Raw genomic sequence first — 22,469 nt, forward strand, 5'->3', positions numbered from 1 at the left:
AAACAAGTGTAATGCTTAATTGGGTCGTCCACACAGTTAACAGTCTTTGTATTGAGTTTGTGCTTGAAATGTACTGCAAACTGTTAATAAGCATTTCAATCAATCAAACCATTACATATCTTTGTCACAACCGAAAGGTCAGTAATAAAACATGAGACCAGTTTAAACAAATGCAAAAACTTTAATCGCATTCACAGTGGTCAAAAATACACCACAGGGGAAAGAAAAGTTACATAAAATAAGATGTACTGTTTGTGAGAATTAAAAAATATAGATCTTTAACCTCCAATTTGACAGAATGGAAAAAGTACCTCCTACAGAGGGTAGGAGCAGCCATACCCAAAGGTAGTCACAGGACCGTTCTGGAGAATACTGGAAACATCAGCACACTCAGCAGAGCAACACGCCACCTTAACAGCTAACCAGCAAAATTGAACTGCTACACAACTGCGCCTAATGCACAAAAAACAATACAGGGAGGAAGATTAGAAGAATGAAATAAAAATAAGCTCACCAAGCAGCCAGTAAACAAGTGGCATGTTTAGTTAAATTTAAACAAAATGAATGGAAATATTTGATACAGCCTGGATAACCTGGTAAAATTTAGCAATGTCGTGATCGCATCAATGTGTCATACTCCAGAAATTAAGATATTGGCTGTCAAGTAGCCACTTTTACAAAGTGCACAGAGAGGAGAGCTTAGAAGATAATTATATGAATATTTGAAAAGGAAATTAATCACAGTATAATAATGAAAGCTGAGCCTTTGTTGGCAAAATAAACACCAGATAGACAGAGGCATTCCTAGGATGATACAATAACCTTTTACACTAGGTAATCATTGCTCGGATGGGGTCCTCTCTGTGCAGTCTGGGACCTGAAGTTCTGACGTCTTCATCTGCAAAATGTCCAAACAAAGCAATGGTTACAAGAGGAAATATTTGTAAACGACAGAATTTTTTCCCCCCCAATTATTATTTTTTATTTCCCAAATTAAGTCTACAATGTGCCAAATTTGTGACCTCCAAGTCACTATTAAAAACAGCACCAAACAGTACACCTCAATGTTACATCGTTTGGCTATAAAAGGGGTACTTCGCTGGTATTGAACACAAATGCCATCTGTCTACTGTGAGATGGACATGGAAATCTGACATATCACTCCCCAGTGTGATCTGTGTGTTGAGAACCAGCCTATGTAAAATGTGTAAAAGGCATCATTTTTACATAGACTGGTGGTGATTTTCCAGCACACAGTGAGCTCTTGACACAATGGAGGGGAGCAATAAAAATGTAATTTGCATGGCTTAAGACTTGGACAAACCTTGGTTTTTGCACAACCACCATCATGCCCCTTGTCAGGGACTTAACCTGGAGGCCACTGTGGAGCAGACAGACGTACCTCACCACCAAACCCCACCATTCTGACTGCCTCGCCAACCTGCTCCATCATAGCAAACCCTCAACAGCAACAGGCGACCCCTGGGCAGCACACACCCCTTCTAACTGCTCATATTTCCTCAGTTCAGCTCAGTACTTCAAACTCCAAGCTCCACTTTTGCAAACAGGATTCCGCAAGCTTAGAAGGAGAAAATTCCAGATGTGGTTTACTATCACAACCGTTTGTCAAAAAGACTTAGCATGTACTGATTTGTTTCTCTTTTTTTACTTGCTTACACTTGGTATGAACATGTAAACAGTAAATCCAAAACTGTTTTTTTGCATATCAATTTGTAGGAATGGAAACAAAAACCACCTGCAATCCAAATCCAAACAGGGCAGGAAATTAACAGAGTTGCAACAAACTTGCTAGTAGAATCAATAAATTTAGAAAATTTACAAATTATTGTCATGCAGAATGAAATCTGATCATGGCAGTTCATGAATTGCATGCTCAATTTGTTGGTAAAACAGCAGACAAACCAACCACACAAAATATGTACTGGAAATTTTGATGGAGTCAATTTCCCACCCTGATTGCAAGACAATGTAGCTAATGTTAGAAAGATAATAGATCATTCACAATTCACCAACTCATCTGATCATAACATTCATTAGTTGCAATATTGTCATTTTCCCCCCCATACGCACCCTGTGGTTGATGTTCTACGGGGATCCATCTCCATTCTCTCCAGGCGATTTGGGCGGCGGGCTTTTAGATCTCGACCTGGAGGCTCTGTTGGACGGAGGAGTGCGGCTCCTGGATCTGGAGCGTGACCTGGAGGCGGCAGGCTTCTTCCTCTGGGGAGAGCGGGACTTGGACCGGCTGTAGGAGCGAGACCTGGAGCGGCTGTATCGAGAGCGGCTGCGGGAACGGGAACGAGAGCGGCTCCTGCTGCGGGAGCGACTCCGTCTTCTACGTCTTGGGCTGTTCAGGGGGAAGAAAAAAACCCGTTTAGATATAGGAAATAAAAGCTTGCTGGTCAGTTTGTTTTTTTAAAGAACCAATTAACATCATGGCATCTTGGTAAATATGCTAAATATAAAACTCTTATAAACAAAGTTCCCCCAGTGCTTAGTCCATTAAATTGAATATTGGTGAAAACATTTCTTACAAGACTCATTAAGATCATCATGATTGCAATACTCGAGAAGATTTGCAATACTTGAGTTACTCAAGTATTGCAAATCTACTCAATGTTTAAATCTACTCAAGTTGAGTAGATTTAAACATTGGTCAACTTTTGCAGAGACAAAGAACATGACCCCTATACTCTATGTTTAGACATGACCTATAGCTCTAAATACCACTACATGGGGGGGAAAGAACGGCATGTTATATCCGAAAGAATATATGATGATTTCAATTAAAACATTTAAACACAAGAAAACATGAAAATTAAAGAAAAATAAACCCTGCAAAACAATGAGAATGACCATACGGATCACGCTCACCTTCTGCTTCGGCGACCACCAGAACCCCCTCCTCCACCACCACCATACCTCCTCGGTGGTCCTCCGCGGCGGCCGCCGCCGCCTCCGCCGCCCCCACCGCCACCACCGCCACCGTGGTGGGAGTCGGGCGGGCGGCCGTAGCGCGCCATTTGCACGCGGAGCTCGCGGCCGTCGAGCAGGGCGCCGTCCATGGCGTCCATCGCGTCCTCGGCGTCGCGCTTGTCGTGGAAGCGCACGAAGGCAAAGCCGCGGCTCTCCTTAGTGTATCGGTCCCGCGGGATGTACACGTCCCCGACCCGGCCGTACTTCTCGAAGACCCGGCGCAGCGTCTCCGGCGACGTACGGTAGGTCAGATTGTCCACTTTGAGCGACGTCATGCCCTCCACGTCGGGAGGAGGCCTTCCGTAACTCATCTTGCCTGTTGGGGGGGGGGAGAATAAAACGCAAAGAAAACACGACGAATTCGATTATTTCTATAATATATCCATCGAGTTATCGATATATCCCACGTTATATTATCCAAATATTGGCTGTATCGCCGTGATTACGGATAAGACATTCCGAAGGGGGTGATGCTAATGCCGTTAGCATCTTAGCTCCTTACCTCTTGTTGCTCCGTTTTCTCCTCGCTCGAGCGCGGCGGATCAAACACCACCACGCGCCCTGTTAACGGATTAGGAGGGGAAAAATGGGCCGTGTGCGTGCAAAGTTCCGTGTTTTTCGTGTTCTCGCCGTCGTCGGTCGTTCCGAGTGAAAAATCTATCGAGTTGCTTCGTCGAAATGGAGCGAAAAGATGTGTTTTATTGTTTGGGTTTCTTTAAGGTTTTATACCGTCGACCAACCAGCCCTCCGCCATGCGCCGGAAGAGGAACAAGTATAGCTCACTGCTCATGACTCCTCCCACCCGCCCCCACCCCCAGTTTTTTTACTCAAGTACTGTATATTATTAAAAGTATTTTAGAGGTACTTGTACTTCTACGTCCTTTTTACTCAACTAAAAATATTTGAATACGTTAGTAACATTTTGTAGATTCACAAAACATGCATTAACCACACAGCCTTGCTAGGACTTTTTTTTCTAAAAGCTTTTACAAATTTTAAATACATAAATGAAATACCAGTACTTTCACGTTGGTTCTGTTGTAAGTATATGATATCGATGCCAATGCTATTATACCTTTACTGGAATAAAAAACATGAATAAAGGCCTTTCACTGGTTGTATTTTTGCTAGCCCTGGTCCAGTGCTTACAGAGACTCTGGTCCAGTGCTTCTCTCTCTGGACCAGGGCTATATTTTTGCATGGTATTTTACTTTTATTAAAGTAAAAACTCCTTCTACCGGATGTTTGTTGTCGTCACCCGCTTCGTTTCTCTTTCTTCGATCTTTATCGATTGGGATGGGCCTAAGGCGCTGCTCTGCCTGTGAAAGGGCATCCGTATGATTTGTAAGTCTGCTAAAAGGGAGAAAGCGGAAGAAGAAGGTTTTAGGGACTTCGTCGTATGGCGGTGTCGCGCACCTCGAATATAGCAGATCTGCAAACTCACAGCGCGTCGCGGACGCGGCGCGCTGTGAGCTTGCAGATCTGCTATTTTCAGTTCTAGTGACGTAGCCCGTCAGCTGACATGTTTATTCACATGACTTTTTTTTACTGTCTCATTCCTGGAGCTGGAAATAACAAGACTACTTCATTTGTTGTCCTACTCTTAACGGAAAAGTGTTGTTTCTGCCCATGGATTATTATTATTATTATAACATATTTATTATATCTTATTCAACTACCGACGAGGTCGCTATGAGCTGTCACAAACAATAGCAGCCGCAGCCCGCAGGGTTGAACTACATTTATAAGACAAAAGGTGAGTTTAATAACGCAAACAAACAATATTGCAATAATTAAATCACTTCTTGTGATCAAATATCAAACCGTGTACATGTAAGGGATTCCACTGCATTGCTGATAACTTGTGGATTAATTATTGTAGTCCTCTACTTTAGTTACTTTGTGTCCTATTTGTGTCCATGCTATAGATTAATACATTCCATACATTTTTGTATGGATATTTTATCTGCTGCTGTTTGATTTGTCTTTTTTTTGCACAAGATAATCAGGAACTCTGTCACACACTTTGACATGATATTTGTTTTGACATGTATTTCTGTTTACTTATACTACTTTGGTATTATACTGCAGCCTATTTAAAAGGCAGCTGCTTTTGATAATTGTAGTTGTTAATGTGTTTGCTATCTTTAACGTGTTATCTTATGTTTGCCTATTTGTGTCTTATGTTTTGAGCTCTCTGTGTCATTGATGTAGTTTTCTCCTGACTGGAAAGCAACTTGTGTTGTTTTAGACGTGCTATACAAATTAAGGTGACTTGGGCTTGCACTAAAGAAGCTCACCTAGTTTGAGCAGAGCTAGTGATGTGACAAAAACATTGGAGTTGGTTATACATATTAACGTGTTTTTTTGTCTGTTCCGGCAGGAAGAGTTGACGCTGATTAAATTATTTTTGGAAGACACTTGACTTGCTGACACACTACATACGTCACCATGTCTCCCGAGGGGAAATCACTGTTGAACATCATCATCCTGGGATTTGGCTTTATGTTCATGTTCACTGCCTTTCAAACATGTGGCAACATAGAGGTAATTAACTGGATCTCATTGATTATACACGATTACATCCTGATCATATTGATTGCGCAGAACTGCTTGATGTAGGCCTGATCGTATTGATCAGCACAACATCAATTAATCCTGATCATATTGATTACACGCAACCTCATCATGTATTCTTCATTGTGTCGATTACATGGGACCTCATATACCGTACATACAGTAGAAGCTCTTAATTTAATCCTGATCATATTGTTTACACACAACCACCTCATCAACCAATCCTTATCATATTGATTAGAACCTCTTCTGATCATATTGATTACATAGAACCTCATCATTCAAACTGTAATGCCTAATTTGTTACTTTGTTTTACGACGGTGTCAACCAACAAGGTCAGCTATTTCCGGCACACGACATCGGCGCACAGTGAAGTATAAACCAGGCATAACTGTCAATTTACTTTGTCTTCCCAGCAAACGGTGTTGAAGAGCTTCAACAGCTCAGAGTTCCAGGGCAGTGGATATACAAGGTAGTTTATGACAAGAATGTTGAGCGTTTTACATTATTATAAACGTATATTGTATGCATATAGCAGATGGCCTTGCTTGTTGCTTATGAGATCAGTTCTGATCTGGTGACATATATTAGTTGCACGGATAGATTCCTCACCTGGTCGCACATCTAAGGAAGCTTAATCGAATGTAGAGGCAAATGACATTAGAAGGATAAATGAATCATAGCTAATCAGTTTAGGTAACAAAGCTTACTCTCAGCTCCCTGCATTCCAGTGAAATAAGGTAGCACATGAAATAAACTCATAGGTTTTTTGAGGCATAGAGTCATTTTCAGGACCCCAAAATGTTTTTTTTTATAGCAAAAATGTTACAAATTGAGTATATAAGCAATTTGAATCCTACATGATTGTGTTTGTGTTTAATAGCTTGTTTAATACCTTTGAGTTGTGCTCTCATGTGAAATGCACCCATTCTGCAAACTGTTAATACATACTTCAATCAATCAATTGTTTCTAGTGTTGTTTTTTAGCCATGGAGTATAAGACGATAGTTAAAATGGGCTAGTAGTTATTTTTATCAGGCAACATTTGTGAGATTATGAGATAGCATTCCCATTATGGGGTGAACGTTCGGTCACAATTAGACGATCAAGATTGGCTATTTCTGCCAAAGATATGTAGTGTAGAGGGAAACAGTATAGACCCCTGAGGTGCTCTGGTCATCTCTAACAACAAAACGGATGTTGTACAAATGGACTCTTTCCATCAGCATCCAGCCTAACCGTCCTGTCCTGTGATACTTGTAGCATGTCCATCATCTATGGCGTTTTCTCTGCATCCAATATGATCGCTCCATCAGTGGTCGCAGTCATAGGACCACAACTGTCCATGTTCTTTAGTGGACTTTTATACAGGTAAAAAATACACACACACACACACACACACACACACACACACACACACACACACACACACACACACACACACACACACACACACACACACACACACACACACACACACGTTGCTTGTCTTTCAGTTTAATATACTAGATGTTCCAGTTTGCCCAGTCTCCTAATGGCTTCTGAATGTTGTCCCCACCACCCCCCCACCCCACCCCTGCAGTGGCTACATCGCCATGTTCATACATCCATATACATGGACCTTTTATACAGCCTCTGTACTCGTTGGGGTTGCAGCAGCAGGTAAATATGAAAGTGTTGCAATATCACGTTTGTCTCACATGTCAATTGAAATTGTAGAACAATTTGCAAGTAAAATGTAAATGAAAAAATCACACCTGTGTGAACTGAGTGGTGTAAGGTCTTATATAGAATGATCAGCTGTGGTCTGACGTAATGTCTGACGTAATGAAATCACACCCGTGTGAACTGGGTGACCATAGCAACCATGCTCGTTTTTTGGTACGAACAGACAGACAGACAAACTAACAAAGCCAGTTGTAGGACACCACTCAAAAAAATAAACCCTAGTCCACAGGCTTGAGAAGTGGCATTCTCCAGGCACCTTCTGTTTCAAAACAAACTGCATCTGCATAATAGTAGGGCACACACATACAGAAAAGAAAGGAAAAATGATGTATGCACACATTGCACAGTATACCAGGAAAATAAACAACTTAAACAAGAATATTAACAAAAGCCATATTCATAATTTCTAGGAAAAATATTGTTTGGACCAGATGGAACATTTATAAGAGGCGCTTATAAATCTGATTGTAGATCATCTTATTTTCAGTGAAGAGACCTTGGGGGACCCCGGTCAACAAAGAATATATTATTGTTTAAGTGTTTTTAAATGTCCTCTGATCTGTGTGATCTACACATCTAGTGTTGTGGACGGCTCAGGGATATGTGCTGGCTGTCAACTCCAGTGATACGACCATCGGCAGGAACAGTGGCATATTTTGGTCCTTACTGCAGTTCAGGTGACTATGGTTTACTTGCCGTTATTGACTCTTCTAGCTGCATTTTGTGCCGTTTTGTGTAATGCAGTACTCTTCTTCTGTTGAATATGTCCATGTCTCTCTGCAGCTTATTCTTTGGAAACCTCTATATATACTTTGCATGGCGCCATCAAACTCACATAACAGGTATTTAGCTGTTGGTTAATCATAGATTTTATATGGTTGGATGGAGAAGATTACTTTATTGTCAGTGTACTGTACGCCAGGCAATTGAAATGTATCTCATTGGATGGATGTATTGTAATTGTATTATGGTCGTTGAACAGTAATAAACAACACAATGGTAGATCATGAGGTCTTTGTCATTGCTATTCATAGATGTTGCAGAACATTTCCTCTATAGCTGTGTTCCCTTAGGAAATGCCATTTTTAAGTTTCTGACGTGTGTGTGTGTGTGTGTGTGTGTGTGTGTGGTGTGCGTGCACGCATCAGACAGCGAACGGCGGACTGTGTTCATCTCGCTCACGGTCGTCAGCCTGGTCGGCTGCTTCCTATTCTTCCTCATCCGGAAGCCGGACCCTGACTCCACGTCTGTGGAAACGTCAGACCCGGCCCTCCAGGTTGAGCTGTCGGAGAGTGCCTCGACAGTGCAGTGAGTGAACCTCTGTCTCGTCTAATGGCTCCTTTGGACAATCCAGGCCAGTGGAGTGGACCCCCCCCCCTCCCCCAGGGGTCCCCAGTAAAATGAGTTAGAATGGCATCCATTTTAACAACTTTTACCCTATTTGAAAATAGCTTGTAGATCTGCTATTTTCAAAAAGCATCTTGAAAAAATGTGAGACATTTGTAAAAAAAATAAAAATGAATTAATGAATTAATTATAATAATAATCAGTTTAAGAGCACAAATCTTATATGGAGGTACCTGGCAGGCTGGCACAAAATATTTTCAGATGGGGGTTCACAGACAAATACTGTATGTGGGTGTCCCCAGTCATGAACAAATGTGAGAACCCCTGATGAATGGTAAACCCAGAACCTTGGATAACCTGAAACTCACAGAACCGGTGAAGGTCAGGGATGTTCTTTTGTTTATGTTTCGATTATAACCAGTCAGAAACCAGCCCTGAAGGGGTAGGTACGACATAAAAAAAAATCTACAAGCTCACAATGCACTTGTAGAAGTAACAAGTTTGGAGTTGTTGGTTCCCAAAAACTCAGGGTTAGTACCACCTCCAGAGGAGGGCCCAAATCCAGAAACAATCACAGAATGGCGCAGTTATTTTTGTTCTTTGTATTCGAAAAGAGCCATTTATAAATGTCCTTATGCTGGGTTTCCAGACTTCCCACTGGCCCCACAAAGAGCACGGGCTGTAGTTTTAATTTAAAATGCCACTTTTATCTGCAACCAGCACATTTTCGCTGTCTCACTTCCCATGTGGAACTGCAGTGTCAGAGCTACAGTTCAACCATAGCATAGATTGGTTTGAGAACTCTGCACAGTAACAGCGCTCCACTCTACTCTACTCACCAGACCTACCTTTGGGCACCTAGTATCACCTCTGTTGAGGTACAAACCTATATCGTCACTGTCGGGTGGATATGTCCAAAACTGTTACTTTTGTGAAAATGGAAAAAAGCACATGCGTTCCAATGTAGTTATTATTATATAGTCAAAGGCTGCTGTTAATACTTTTCATTGGTTCAGTATTAAAATCTACAGACATACTTAACCACTTTCACAAATAACAAAAATGGCCGATCTACAAGCTCAACACATAGCGATTTTATCAGTCCACGTGGAATCAAGTTTTCAGTCAAACAGACTGATTTCAGTTATTTGTCCCACGCCGAAAATAGCCGACCTACAAGCTCACAACACGTTGCGCTGACTTGTGAGCTTGTAGATTTTCAGTTATTTTTCAGGTGGACAAACTAACAATATAATGCATGTTCAGATGCATCTTCCATAAAACCCTAATTGTATCGGATATTTCATAAAAGCTAAGGTTAAAGCCTGTAATTTCTTCATCTGATTTGATTTTGATTTGATTTTGGTAAAAGAATTACAAGTAGGCCTAATCATAATAAAACCCAGGATAAACACTTACAAGTGTAATGAAACACTTTCCAATGTGTGTCCTGCTTGGTCCAACAGCAAGAACATTAGGATTAGGATAATTCTACATAGTGGTCATTGTTTAGGAAACGGAGCACTAGTGTGTGTGGGGTGACTACTTTCATGCTTTTTGACTTTAAATGTTTCAGTCATGAGGTTTTATTTTTGCTTTATTCCATGAGTCCACGACGGCAATTATATTTAGGACACAATAAAACCAGATATAAAACAGACACTTTAACAGTCATAAACAAGGAAGCTACCAATGCAATTCCAAGGTTCCAGGTGAGCAGAAGTGATACCATAACTTAAGGTGATGTGAAAACACTGCCGGTTGGTATGGGGTTTCTGGTGAATAAGTATCCCCCCCATGATTCAGTCTGGCTACCCTCATTATGCTACACTTTGTGTATTGGCCACTCTTGTCTTGTCTATCTGAGCGCTGTCTCTCTTCTGTCTGAATGGCCCTTTCACACTGAATGCCACAACAACCCCAGGTGAAACCCATCAACTGCTGATTGGCATTGTAGGCTACAGGACAATTGAAGATAGCTACCCGCTTTGCATAGAGATCACTTGCATAATCTCCTTTGTGTATAAACTGAGAGAAGTAGTCGAAAATGAATGAGCCAAAGCAAGTTTTTTTCAATGCAATGCATGTTTTAGTTTCGGTGTGTCTTGTCTGGGGATATAAAGAACGTACAGTCTTGACATTTGACACCTACTGTCTCTCTAAATGTCTAAATGTACATTTTTGGGTTTAAAATAATAGAAACAAGTTCTCTCAGTGTGATGGAATGTTTTTTTCCACAACAATGTTGCACTAGTACAGAGTGCTTCAGCTGTTCAAGTGCAAATAAATCAACAACGAACATATCTTTATAACGAATACTGGACAACTCACCCCGGTGAGTTGTCTTCACTTTCTGACATGTCGGGGTGAGTTGTCTGTACTTTCCGCTGGGGCGAGTTGGGCGAGAAAGTACGGACAGCTCACCCCGAAAGTCCAGACAACTCACCCCGGTGAGTTGTCTTCACTTTCTGACATTGCGGGGTCAGGGCTCACCCCTGACCCCGCAATGTCAGAAAGTCTGTACTTTCCGTGGCACCCATTACAGTAGGCCTAATGCAATTTCGGATCTAACTATCGGTTCCTACAGACGTGCACAGTCACGGCTAATTATTTATTTATTTAACAGTAAAATCCGGTGAAACCCTTGTAAGTAAGGAGTAGAGCGTCTCTCTCTCTATGCAGCATTGAGGGGGGTCGTTTGTGGATAATGTTTGCGCTTCAAAGGCGCTTCAAAGGCAGCCCAACAACGATGATGATATGGCTACTGCTAGTTTATACATTAGCATGTGAGAAATTACAAGTGACCTTATATAACCATTCAGCCACACACACACACACACACACACACACTTTAATTCAGGAAGATAAGGTTGAATGAATCTAGATTATATATAGGATAAATGGGATAAATCATTCAGATTATACAAGGAAATGAGTGGAATCAGAGGTTTAAAGACATTTTCAACAATTTAAGATCTCCATTTTGGCAGGAATATGCTTGGAAGATGGAAACAATGTTGCACATTCATCTAATCATATGGGTAGGCTACTGGGTAGCCTACAAACAATAATGTTTGTATTTGTAAGGTTTATTAAATGTATGAATTTAGCCTTGACATACTTAAAGGGGAATAGCACTCATTTTCGACATTTTACTGTGTCATAAATATATTTACATCTGTAGCCTATATTGTGACTGTGCTATCATGCCTTGACTTAATTATACTTATATATTATTGTAGAAATTGTTGTTGTAAAGTTCTGAAAATAGACTACTTCAATATCCAATAGGAACTATGTCACCATTAGTTCAGGAAAGTATAGAAAATGTGAAATGAATCGATATTGATTATCTAAATGGCCTATTTTTCGGTGTTTTTGTTGGACTGTATAGGTGAAATAGAGGCAGTTTCTTGACATAATTTGCGTTGGCATTGTTTATTACTCCTACCCAGAGGTTTGGATGTTGCTAAATGAAATAGTTCCTGGAAAAGAGCCAGGGGCAGAGGTCAAAATACAGGCATGTTTAACTGCATATGGTTCACAGGAAAGCATTTTCTTTTTAAACAGAGGAGTCCTTTGCATATGTCCAGAGCACTTGTTACTAAGCACATTTATCAACGGTTTATTGACCCACAATGTTCAAATATATCAACCGTTGATGTGCTCGAATGGCGGGTCATCTGCATTATTAGCACAAGTAGCCTAGTTGAAATAGCGTGGACCTCCCATATGCTTGTGGTAGATGCTGTCCGCTCAAAATAAAAACTCTTTCTGTGTTATCTAAAGAAATATCTGACAGACCTGTTGTGCTTCTCACAGTGCTGCCCATACTGTCAGAAGTTTATAAAGAATAACCACTTCCTCCTCATCTTTTCAGAACACCCAGTGTAAGCCTGTGCACCAAGGCTACGAATGCTTTTGGTGAGTTCAACCCATATCTGACTGCTTCATTGAAACCTCTTTCTGTCACTTGTCAATTGATTTAATTGATGATGATGATGATGATGATGATAATAAATTATTATTAATACATTATTATTATTATTGTTTTTTATCATCAATTAAATCAATTGCACCCCTAACACAAATAGTGAAACACAAAAAAGTAATCTACAGCATAATCGCTAGGAAAATGATCGTTAGTTGCAGCCCTATGCTTAATTGAAACCTCATTTTGTGACATTTTTTAATCAATCTCTCTCTCTCTCTCATCAGTCCAAGCCTGTAGAGTGTTGGTCACCAAGGAGATGCTTCTGCTCAGCATCTCTATAGCGTACACAGGTTGGTCCACATGAACACAGCTCGTACTACACTGTCAAATGTACTGTGTTCATTTATAACTCTGAGAGTGAACGAAATGTAACCAAATGGACCTGTGTATTGGCCTACCAGCTCACAGCGCGTCTTGACGTGTTGTGAGCTTTTAGATCAGACCTTTTTGGTTATTAGTTATTTTATAAGGTTAAACTAGCAATAATATTCATGTTCAGAAGCATCTGCCATAAAACCCTAATGGTCTTTGATATTTCATAAAAGCCTGTAGTTTAACGCCTCAACCTGTCACCAGTTGACATATCATTCTGCATATTGTGTTAATTGGAATCACAGCAGTAGTGTGGAGGGACTTCTTTCACCGTTTCACAAATCACAGATTAGGACTTTGCCTGACTTTGCCCTAGTTTTTGTGCTGTGTCGATTTGGGACCTTTGCTCACTCTCTCTCTCTCTCTCTCTCTCTCTCTCTCTCTCTCTCTCTCTCTCTCTCTCTCTCTCTCTCTCTCTTCCACTGAGCAGGTCTGGAGCTGACATTTTTCAGCGGGGTGTACGGGACGTGCATCGGAGCCATGACGCAGTTTGGCCAAGACGCCAAGAGCCTGATCGGAGTCTCTGGCATTTTCATTGGCTTAGGGGAGATCTTGGGTGAGTACTTCCTGGCCTACAAGTCAAGGCATCACAGAGGATGAAAACACAAGAAAGCCTTTCGGCTTATTTCCATTGTGGTCCTAAAAGAAAGAAAAAAAACACAAACAACAAGACATCACAACAATACTGTACATAACTATAAAGCCAGATATCAATACACTACACTACTACATAACATCATGGATGAGTCTTTATAACCATTAACCAGGGGTGGAAGAAGTGGTTCTTCTTCTTCTGCAAAGTAAAAGCACAGCACTTGAGCAAATGTACTATAGTGACGTTCCACCTGTTTACAACGTGTCACATGCAGAGCGGCAGGGCAGAGATGTGACTGACACAAGGAAACGCTCCGAGTGTCATTTAGAGAGGGAATGTCACAAGACAAGCTCACTGTTTGAGGTTAGTTGTTGTTTTCTGTGGGGTTGAGTGTAGTGTTGAATTTGACAGCAACATCTTTATGTAGTTTTAGCGAGTCTATTTTAGTCACCTGAATTTCTTTTGTTTTAGTCTAGTTTAATTGACTAAATACCATACGATTTTAGTCGACCGAATCTGCAGTTGATGTAGTCGACTAAAATGTATTTTGGCCGGCCGTGATGTCGTTGAAATGCCTGATTTATATAGTCTTCTGTGTGCTGAAAATAGCAGATCTACAAGCTCACAACGTTGTGAGATTGTGGTCTAATGTTGGAGAGTGACACCTGCACACAACCAAGCATAAAATGACTTCTCTTAGTACTACTGGATCTCTTCTCCACTAGTCCCTCCCTATTACATTTTAGTATTTTGTTGATGAAATTGTCTGTATATATTTAGTTATAGTTTTTTATTTTGTTTTTGTCCATGAAACATTTTTCGGTTTAGTCGGCAAAATTAACACTGGGCTTGGGTGCTTGTCCCCGCGTGGCCACTAGGAGGGGGCGTGTTCGGGATGCTGAACAAGTGCAACCGGTTCGGCAGGAACCCTGTGGTGCTGCTGGGGCTCATCGTGCACTTCGTGGCCTTCTACCTCATCTTCCTGAACATCGCCAGCGACGCGCCCATCGCCCCCGAGGAGGGCACCTCTCTGCAGGCCTACATCACCCCCAGGTATGTAAGACCCACTGACACTGACCCCCCACGCTCCCATCAAGGCCTACATCACCCCAGGTATGTAGGACCCCACACTGTGTGTGTGAGTGTGTGAGTGTGTGAGTGTGTGTGTAGATATGGTTACTTGCTATTTTTGGAATTTGAATCCTGAAAAGTAACATTTTTGGACATACAGTATTAGGTTTCCACCCAACGGAGGCGATATCTCTCTTTTTCCATACACAAATAAACATGACATGACTCAGCCTTGATTAGCAGTCACTCACATCAGATGATATTATTCATTCAGCAGCACATGATTTATATTTATGATCACGGATTCCATGTTTTTGAATAAGACAACTCTTAACCGTATCACTGCCACCTGGTGGACGCAAGAGCCAACGCTTGACTGCTGACCCAGATGTACTTGGTTTTAGTGTGATGCACGTCCGTTTGTGGCCATTTTGTGGTCCATTTTAGATGCAAAATATTTGGCGTAAAATGAGGCTATCCTTGCTCTAGAAAACGCCAATGTTTCAATCGGGATCACCGGATGATCAGAAAAGACCTCCGAACATTGCGCATTTTGTCAAAACCATGTAGATTTAGAGTTATTCAGCTTTTTAGTCAGCCTGTATACAAGAAGTGAACGGCAGTGCGCATGCGCGAAACCGGTCTAGGATCGCTGAAGAAGGAAAGGCCAAGCAAAAAACAGACAGTTGGATTTTAATTGGCGGAACGCTCCGTCATGAGCAGTTTGTAGTTAGCAACGGTTGCCTATAGAAATCCCTGAGTTCGATTTGAGACTGATTTGGCCGGTTTGTAAACCCCCTGTTTTTTCTGTGTCAACATTTTTTTGTGAAATATTTATAATACATCACATGTCATAAGAAAGAAAGCTTCATCTCTCTCAGCTAAGAGGTCCTTGGCCTAAAAAACGTTGAACAACCCTGTGTGTATGTGTGTGTGTGCGTGTGCGTGCATCAGTGTGCCGGTGGCGTTGCTGTGCAGCTTCCTGTTGGGTCTGGGAGACAGCTGTTTCAACACACAGCTGCTCAGCATCATCGGCTTCGTGTGGCGTGAGGAGAGCGCTCCAGCCTTCGCCGTCTTCAAGTTCATTCAGGTACGCTTTCACTAGTCTGGCTTAGGCCATACACATAACGTGGATTCACTGACGCTTCCTTCCAGGTATGAGTCTGGACTTCGGCCCATAGGCAGAGAGAGTATGCGGAAGCTGGAGAAATCAGAAAATGATCGGGGCCAATCAGTGACTGCGTTTCAACTGCTGTGCCGTACAACAGTGAAAAGCAGCCTCTGATTGGTCCTTGTGTATATGGTGATGTAACATACGTGCTGCGGTACTGTCAAAGTTCAAAGTCGTACGATTTGTCACACACGTTACCGCAGTGAAATTTGTTCTCCGCATTTGACCCATCTCTTGGAGCGGTGAGCCACAGCCGTGCCGCGATTGGGAATCATTTGATCAGTTGATTTGACCCCACAATCCAACCCATTGATGCTGAGTGCCAAACACTTTGGTATGTCCCGGTCGGGGATCGAACCCCGCCCGACCTCCCAGTTTCAGGGCGGACACTCTTAACCACAAGGCCACTGTCTGGTACTCCATACAATGGCTTCCCTTGACGCAACAAGTTCAAAGGTTTCCACAGAAACAAGAACAGCTCGAAGTGCAATTATTTCAGATATAAGGTCTTTTCAAACGGGCAGTGATTAACACACACGTTGTCGCCTGGATCAATGACAGGTCTGCTCAAGAGGGGCGTGACAACGCAAGCATTAAAAAAAAGCTAAACAGAATCCAGGTCTGGTGAGTCGTGGGCGTGTGACACGAAACGAGCACGTGCACGACAATTTCACAGGACCGCACCCAAGTAAATACGCTTGCGTTGTTGCCCCTCGACTTCTCCGTGCATACAGAAAAGAAAACGCAGGCCTCATTGAAAATGAACTATAGCCGCATTAAGTCACTGCCCGTTTGAAAGGACCTATAGACTGTGACATACTGTATATCCGACATAGCTCGCTCACATAGAAAGTAGAAACTAGAAACTAAACGGACCTTGTTTTTTTGTGCGGTATCTTTCAAGCATGAGGAGCAGACTACTAGCGCACTGTGATTGGCTAAATGAGTCTGTCTGTCAAGGCAACTACTTGCGCCCACTTGTCAAGCTGCCTAGAGGGGAATGAACTAAAGGTTATACGGGTCAATGCATTATGACAACACTATAAGTAAAGAGAATTAAACGTGATTTGTTGTGTGGGTTAATAATTAATTATTTATTTCCAATATGTGTATGCGCGAACGACTGTGCATGTGCTTGCGACATAAAGTATGGCAGTGGACGAGGGGGAATCATTTCATTGATGGGCCACAGCCGAGCCGAGCTTTTCCTGGCGACAGAGACGCTCCTAGACGGTGGCTATCAGCGACCTCAAAATGAACTAATAGAAACACCAAAAAGTCGTCAAAGTTTTTGATTGATTGATTGAAAATTTTATTAACAGTTTGCAGAATTACAGTACATTTCAAGCACAAACTCAATACAAAGGCTGTTAACTGTGAGTGGACGACCCAATTAAGCATTACACTTGTTTACAACAGGGTCCACCATGTTCAATTCATCAAAGTCGTCTTCGGCAGGGGGAGCCATTGGGGGAAACAGGTGTAAAAGTCGTCTTTAGCTATAAATGTAATGTAAATTGTAAATGGTGTTTTATGTTGTCCACACAGTCCATCATGGCGGCGCTGGCGTTCGGCTACAGCAACTACTTGCTGCTCCACTGGCAGCTGCTCATCCTGGTGCTGGTGGGCTTCCTGGGCTCGCTATCCTTCTTCGTGGCTGAGTGGGTGGTGGAGGCCGGCCGGCGGGACTCGGACTACGACAGCATCTAACCAGCCATGTTGTGGCACTAGTGGGACCAGGAGGAGGGAGTGGCGGTGGCCAGTGATTCAAGCCTTTTCTTTTTTAATTTTGAGGATATTTGATGCTATTTTATTTGATCTCTGGGACCCCCCAGCGTTAATTTAACTCACTTGGAGATACAAGCCCCTACGATGGGGCAATTGGACCCCCTGCCTGGTGGTCACCAGACCTGACTTTTGATAGCATTGACTGGTGAGGAGGACAGCTCCACCCTGGGTGAAGACCTGCATCTCTGTCTGGACCCGCCTTGACCCTCACTCCACACACCTGGACCTGGACCTGCCTGGGTTCTCCAGTCCACACACCTCCACTCAACGGCATCTCTGCTATTTGATTTGTTTCCCCCACAGCCTTCTTCTAGCTCCATAAATCACTAGGATCCGTTTTTGTTTGTTTGTTTGTTTGTTTGTTTGTTTGTTGCCTTCAGAGTTCAATGAATGGACACCGTTTGGGGACAGTGATATTTATTGCCACGGCTATTGTAAATGAAACTTCGTGCCTCCTTTTGTTTTGTCACTGTAGACATTCAGATGGTATCATATTGAGGTCACCTGCGTGCAATAAAAAAAACTCCGCTTTTATTGCTTATTATTATAGGCTATAGTGCGATGATGCCAACAAAAATGTGCCGATCTCAGCAAGAAACGCCGCTTTGTAGGGACACTACTTCAGTTGGAGTAAATTTGGGACACATTGACATTTGACAGTCCCCTGTACTGGGGCTGTCAATGTGTCCCAAATTTACATCCCCTTTCTCCTCCTTAAATTATAAGCACATATTGTAAAGGTCTTTGTATGCTGCGTGGGCATTATTTTCATGCGATTAAGTCGCCCCAAAATATATGTTTTTGAGCTGTTTGTCTCTGTCATGAGTAGATCCAAGAGAAAATGATGCGGTGAAGAACCAACAACGTTCTTATTCAGAACGAGATAGATTCTTTAGTGAGGCTTCAACTATATAAATAATGTGATGCAAAATGGTTACAGACAGATTTTATCATTGATTTCGTCACGTCCTGTGGCGTTTATCATGGGTTGCATCCAGCAACACGCCTTTTTCTGCTGAGAACATCGTATGGTTTGAATTATTTTCAATGTGAGGTCCATTTATCTACACTATGCTGGGAACGGCAGGAGCACGATGAGGTGCCAAGCGACCGTTCATGTCTGCCATTTTTATCAGCTGAGAAAAAAAGAAAAGAAGAGAAAAACGTGTGGACATACATAGGGCTGCCGCCTTCCCGTATAAATCTATGTATTACAAGACACGGCATCAAATTACATTAATAGTTTAAAGGGAAATCTATGGATCTGTGAACCCCAACTGATGAAGGACTATGCTGTAAATGTTTGTCTTTGTGTTTTCGTCAAAGTTTGTCAAACTCTATGCTTTGACTGTAATCTAGAAGATCCAATCCAGCTGGGAGCTCCTAGTTTGGACGATGGTGCCTGCCTTTGGATCCCATGTGACCTCCTCATGTTGTAAAGAGGTCGATGGCAGCATTTGGGTGTGCGGTGAATATACTAACTTGACACTGTTTGGATTGTGCATGTAGAACTGAACATCATCTTCTATCTAGTCCATATCCTGTTTTCTTCTCCCCACCTCCCAAACCCCTCAGAGAGAAGCCTGGAGGGGAAACACGGTCGCATGGTACACGCATGGTACAGCTCTGAATGGTGTGTACTGTGTACGTTGATTTTCACAGTCATTTGATACCATTCAGACACAAAGCAAACACATTGGTATGAAGTGGACCTTCGCGAAGTTGTCTTTGTCGGATGTCGCACGACAAAGCATAAATCGGGGCCTGGACAAAGGATCTCGCCATGCTGTATTTTTATTTTCTGTTATTTATGCAGTTGATGAATCACACACTGTGTAGCTAATCTATTGTGGGAAGACGGAGCATTGAGAAGGCTGGTTTGTTCATGGTTTACATTATAGCCTTTTAGATTGTGTTGCGACTGGGTCACATGCAATCTAGTATCTCTAGGATATCAAGGGAATTACCAATGTACAATAAAGGTGATTTTTATACTTGAATGATCATGAATAGCATGCTTGCTTGTTTTTTATTGCGTGCAGCGTAGTAGTGTGTGTCTACTCTGTTAGTGAAATATCTTTCAATAATCAATAGGATTGTCATGATATTTTGATTGAATGTTTGGTACCTGTCACCCCACAACTGACCAGCAGGTGGCACCATGAAGCTTGTTTTTGCCAGAAGATTTGTGGGGGTAAAAACAAAAAAAAGCTAAATTAAGAAACAGCCTTTAAACACTAAAGATTTTCTTCTTAAAAAATAGCCATAATATATATTTTAATATAGCCAATTAGCCACATTATAGCCTACTTGTGCGTATCCGTGCCAACTGGGGCCTGTTATCTCATGGTCCACCTATCATCACTGCTCTTAATAGTTAGGATAAGTAAATGCAGAGCAGGACACATTCAACATGTGCCAACTAAGTGACAAAATACCCCCAACACCAATGAACAATAGTGAGTTCTATCAATTTCAGTCCAGCTTGATGTAGAAACAATATTTTAACACATAATTTACATAACATTTATAGCTAATTACACCAAAAGTGGTGACCTTTAGCGCAAGTCTGTGACTCCAGTACTGATGTTTGGCAACTTCAGCCACCACCAAGGAGTAGAGTAGAAATCCCATCCAGATGGTTCGTCGTGGGTGAACAATGTTAAGGGCACTAGATCAGATTGTTCTTGGTATGAAAACGGAATGAAGTCACTGATTTCAATAGGTCACCTACCCTACCACACTGGGGCCCTTTATTTTGCCTTCACGCGATGCTTGACTGATCAGCTAAATAATATGCTCAGTGGTGGAAAAAGTAGCCTACTCAATTGTTTTACTTATAGTAAATGAAAGTATCAATACAACTTCCATTTCAAGTTATCAAATGTGAGAAGAGAAGAAGTTTGCACACCGGTCTTGAGCTCCGCCTCCAATGAAGCTTTTATTTAAAGAGGTAACGTTTCGACCCCTTCGGCCTGGTCTTCGTCAGGAATGAAATATACAAAAGTAGGCGTGTGTGACCAGCTCAGTGGCCTTGTGGTTAGCGTGTCCACCCTGAGAATGGGAGGTCGAGGTTCGATCCCCGGCAGGGTCATACCAAAGACAGAAGGAAAAAATGGGACCCAATACCTCCCTGCTTGGCACTCAGCATCAAGGGTTGGATTGGGGGTAAATCCCTGCGATAGCTGGACTATCATGTCCAGCCAGGGGTTGTACTTGTACATCAAGCTGCCTCACGCTACAGAAACAGGAGATAGGCCCTATGGGGCATTGGGGCCTCATGGCTCGGCAAGGCTTACTTACTTTTTACCAGCTGCTTGGAAAGCGGCTGGTTAAAGAATGACCAAGAAATGTACGCGACCAGTCACGAGTCACGACCTATTTCCAGCAAAAATTGGAAAAAAAATTCCCCCACAGTTGCTTGCCTGGTTTTTGGAGGTTGGTCGAGCAGTTCTGTTTGGCTGCCTCGTCTCCAGCCATGTTGCCTCAGAATTCTTTAGGGGCACTTTTGAGCATAACAGGAGCGCAGCTAAAAAGTGTCGTAACGTCAGCAGCAGACCCGCTGATTTAATGGGTAACAGACATTTAATTAAAACCAAACTTAAACCAAAAAAATCTAAATATTGCTATAGAGACAGCTTAAAGCCTACAAAAACAATGAAAAAGATGAATACAGTACAGCACTGTACCTTATTAATATGCTTGTATATAACATGCCTATACTTTTGTATATTTAATTCCTGACGAGTGACGAAGACCCGAAGGAGTCGAAACGCTGTTTCCTCTTTTACTTTAAATTAAAGCTTGGAGCTCAAGACCGGTGTGCGAACTTCTTCTCTTGTACGTATTGTTCAGCACCCGTAGAACTTTTTGAGATGTGCGTGATTTCCTGCTGGATCCAAGTTATCACATGTACAATCATCTTTTGAAAATAGCAGATCTACATCACGATTGTAGATCGGCATTGCCGCATTGTAGATCGGCATTTACATTTCGGCTATTTTCAAATGGCCGAGCAATGGTTAATGTATGTTTTGTAATAATAAGACACATGGACAAATGCATTATTTTAATAGTGTACTTTAATAGTGTACTTCTAAAGACACGTACACTACATCTCAGAGGCAAATACTGTATTTTTACTCCACTACAATTATTTGAAAACTTACAAAACATAAACAACTCAACCCTGCTCGTATACATCTACAGGCTCACAATATGTGTCGCAATGCGACGCATTGTGAGCTTGTAGATCGGCTTGTAGATCGGCTATTGAGAAAGATTGTTACACGTTTGAAAACTTGTGAAATGGACATTTTGCAATCTGCATAATGAGTACTTTCTACTTTCGGTAGTACATTTTGATACCAATACTTTTGTGCTTTTACTCAAGTAAATGTATGATTATTTTAATTAACAGAGTATTTCTACCTTTTGTGGTATTGATACTTTTACAACCACTGGTCTGTTTTCATGTTGTGTTGAAGACACGTTACTAAAGTAGGCTACTAATGTAAAACTTCACACCTGTGATACATTTTGTTTTACAATCAAGACGAATCAAGACTGTTTATTTGTCACTAGTATACAAGTATAGCGAAATGCAATTGTGTGTGGTTCACAAAGTAGGCCTAGTGTTCTACAAAAACAATGACAATAGTAATATCAAAATAAAACATAAACAAAGATCAAAATAAAACAAATATGATTCAGCAGTATCTACATCAGCATAACATAATAAGGGCAGAGGAAAAAGAGCAAATTTGCAATTAGAATAGCCATGTGTATAACACGTGTATAGATTTGCTATAGCAGAGACACAGCACAG

The 22,469-nt window shown here is 41.8% G+C and overlaps 2 protein-coding genes across 6 annotated transcripts; one reads left to right on the top strand and one right to left on the bottom strand.

Annotated features, from left to right (window-relative positions):
- Window positions 1-161: 161 nt before the first annotated feature.
- Window positions 162-3,761, bottom strand: srsf2b (serine and arginine rich splicing factor 2b). 3 transcript variants are annotated; one of them, XR_013791596.1, is made up of 5 exons: window positions 3,500-3,761; window positions 2,896-3,313; window positions 2,092-2,368; window positions 1,325-1,579; window positions 162-898 (listed from the first exon to the last, which is right to left on the bottom strand). XR_013791596.1 is itself a non-coding variant. In XM_079521067.1 (4 exons), exons 2-3 carry the CDS (start codon window positions 3,306-3,308, stop codon window positions 2,107-2,109), a joined length of 627 nt encoding a protein of 208 aa, XP_079377193.1. In that variant the 5' UTR covers window positions 3,309-3,313; window positions 3,500-3,761; the 3' UTR covers window positions 162-898; window positions 2,092-2,106. The 3 variants fall into 3 exon arrangements, 2 of the variants coding, with proteins under 2 accessions (XP_079377193.1, XP_079377192.1); XM_079521067.1 differs by lacking the exon at window positions 1,325-1,579 and having other exon boundaries at window positions 2,944-3,313; XM_079521066.1 differs by lacking the exon at window positions 1,325-1,579.
- Window positions 3,762-4,553: 792 nt separating this feature from the next.
- On the top strand, window positions 4,554-19,641 carry mfsd11 (major facilitator superfamily domain containing 11). 3 transcript variants are annotated; one of them, XR_013791454.1, is made up of 15 exons: window positions 4,554-4,753; window positions 5,381-5,544; window positions 5,992-6,047; window positions 6,839-6,946; window positions 7,158-7,237; window positions 7,884-7,980; window positions 8,087-8,145; window positions 8,452-8,611; window positions 12,531-12,574; window positions 12,869-12,934; window positions 13,447-13,572; window positions 14,490-14,664; window positions 15,637-15,772; window positions 17,402-18,490; window positions 18,542-19,641. XR_013791454.1 is itself a non-coding variant. In XM_079519426.1 (14 exons), exons 2-14 carry the CDS (start codon window positions 5,449-5,451, stop codon window positions 17,561-17,563), a joined length of 1,365 nt encoding a protein of 454 aa, XP_079375552.1. In that variant the 5' UTR covers window positions 4,554-4,753; window positions 5,381-5,448; the 3' UTR covers window positions 17,564-19,641. The 3 variants fall into 3 exon arrangements, 2 of the variants coding, with proteins under 2 accessions (XP_079375552.1, XP_079375553.1); XM_079519426.1 differs by having other exon boundaries at window positions 17,402-19,641; XM_079519427.1 differs by having other exon boundaries at window positions 5,385-5,544; window positions 17,402-19,641.
- Window positions 19,642-22,469: the final 2,828 nt, after the last annotated feature.

The sequence above is a fragment of the Electrona antarctica genome, assembly GCF_951216825.1.
Source record: "Electrona antarctica genome assembly, chromosome: 14".
NCBI classification, from domain to species: domain Eukaryota; kingdom Metazoa; phylum Chordata; class Actinopteri; order Myctophiformes; family Myctophidae; genus Electrona; species Electrona antarctica.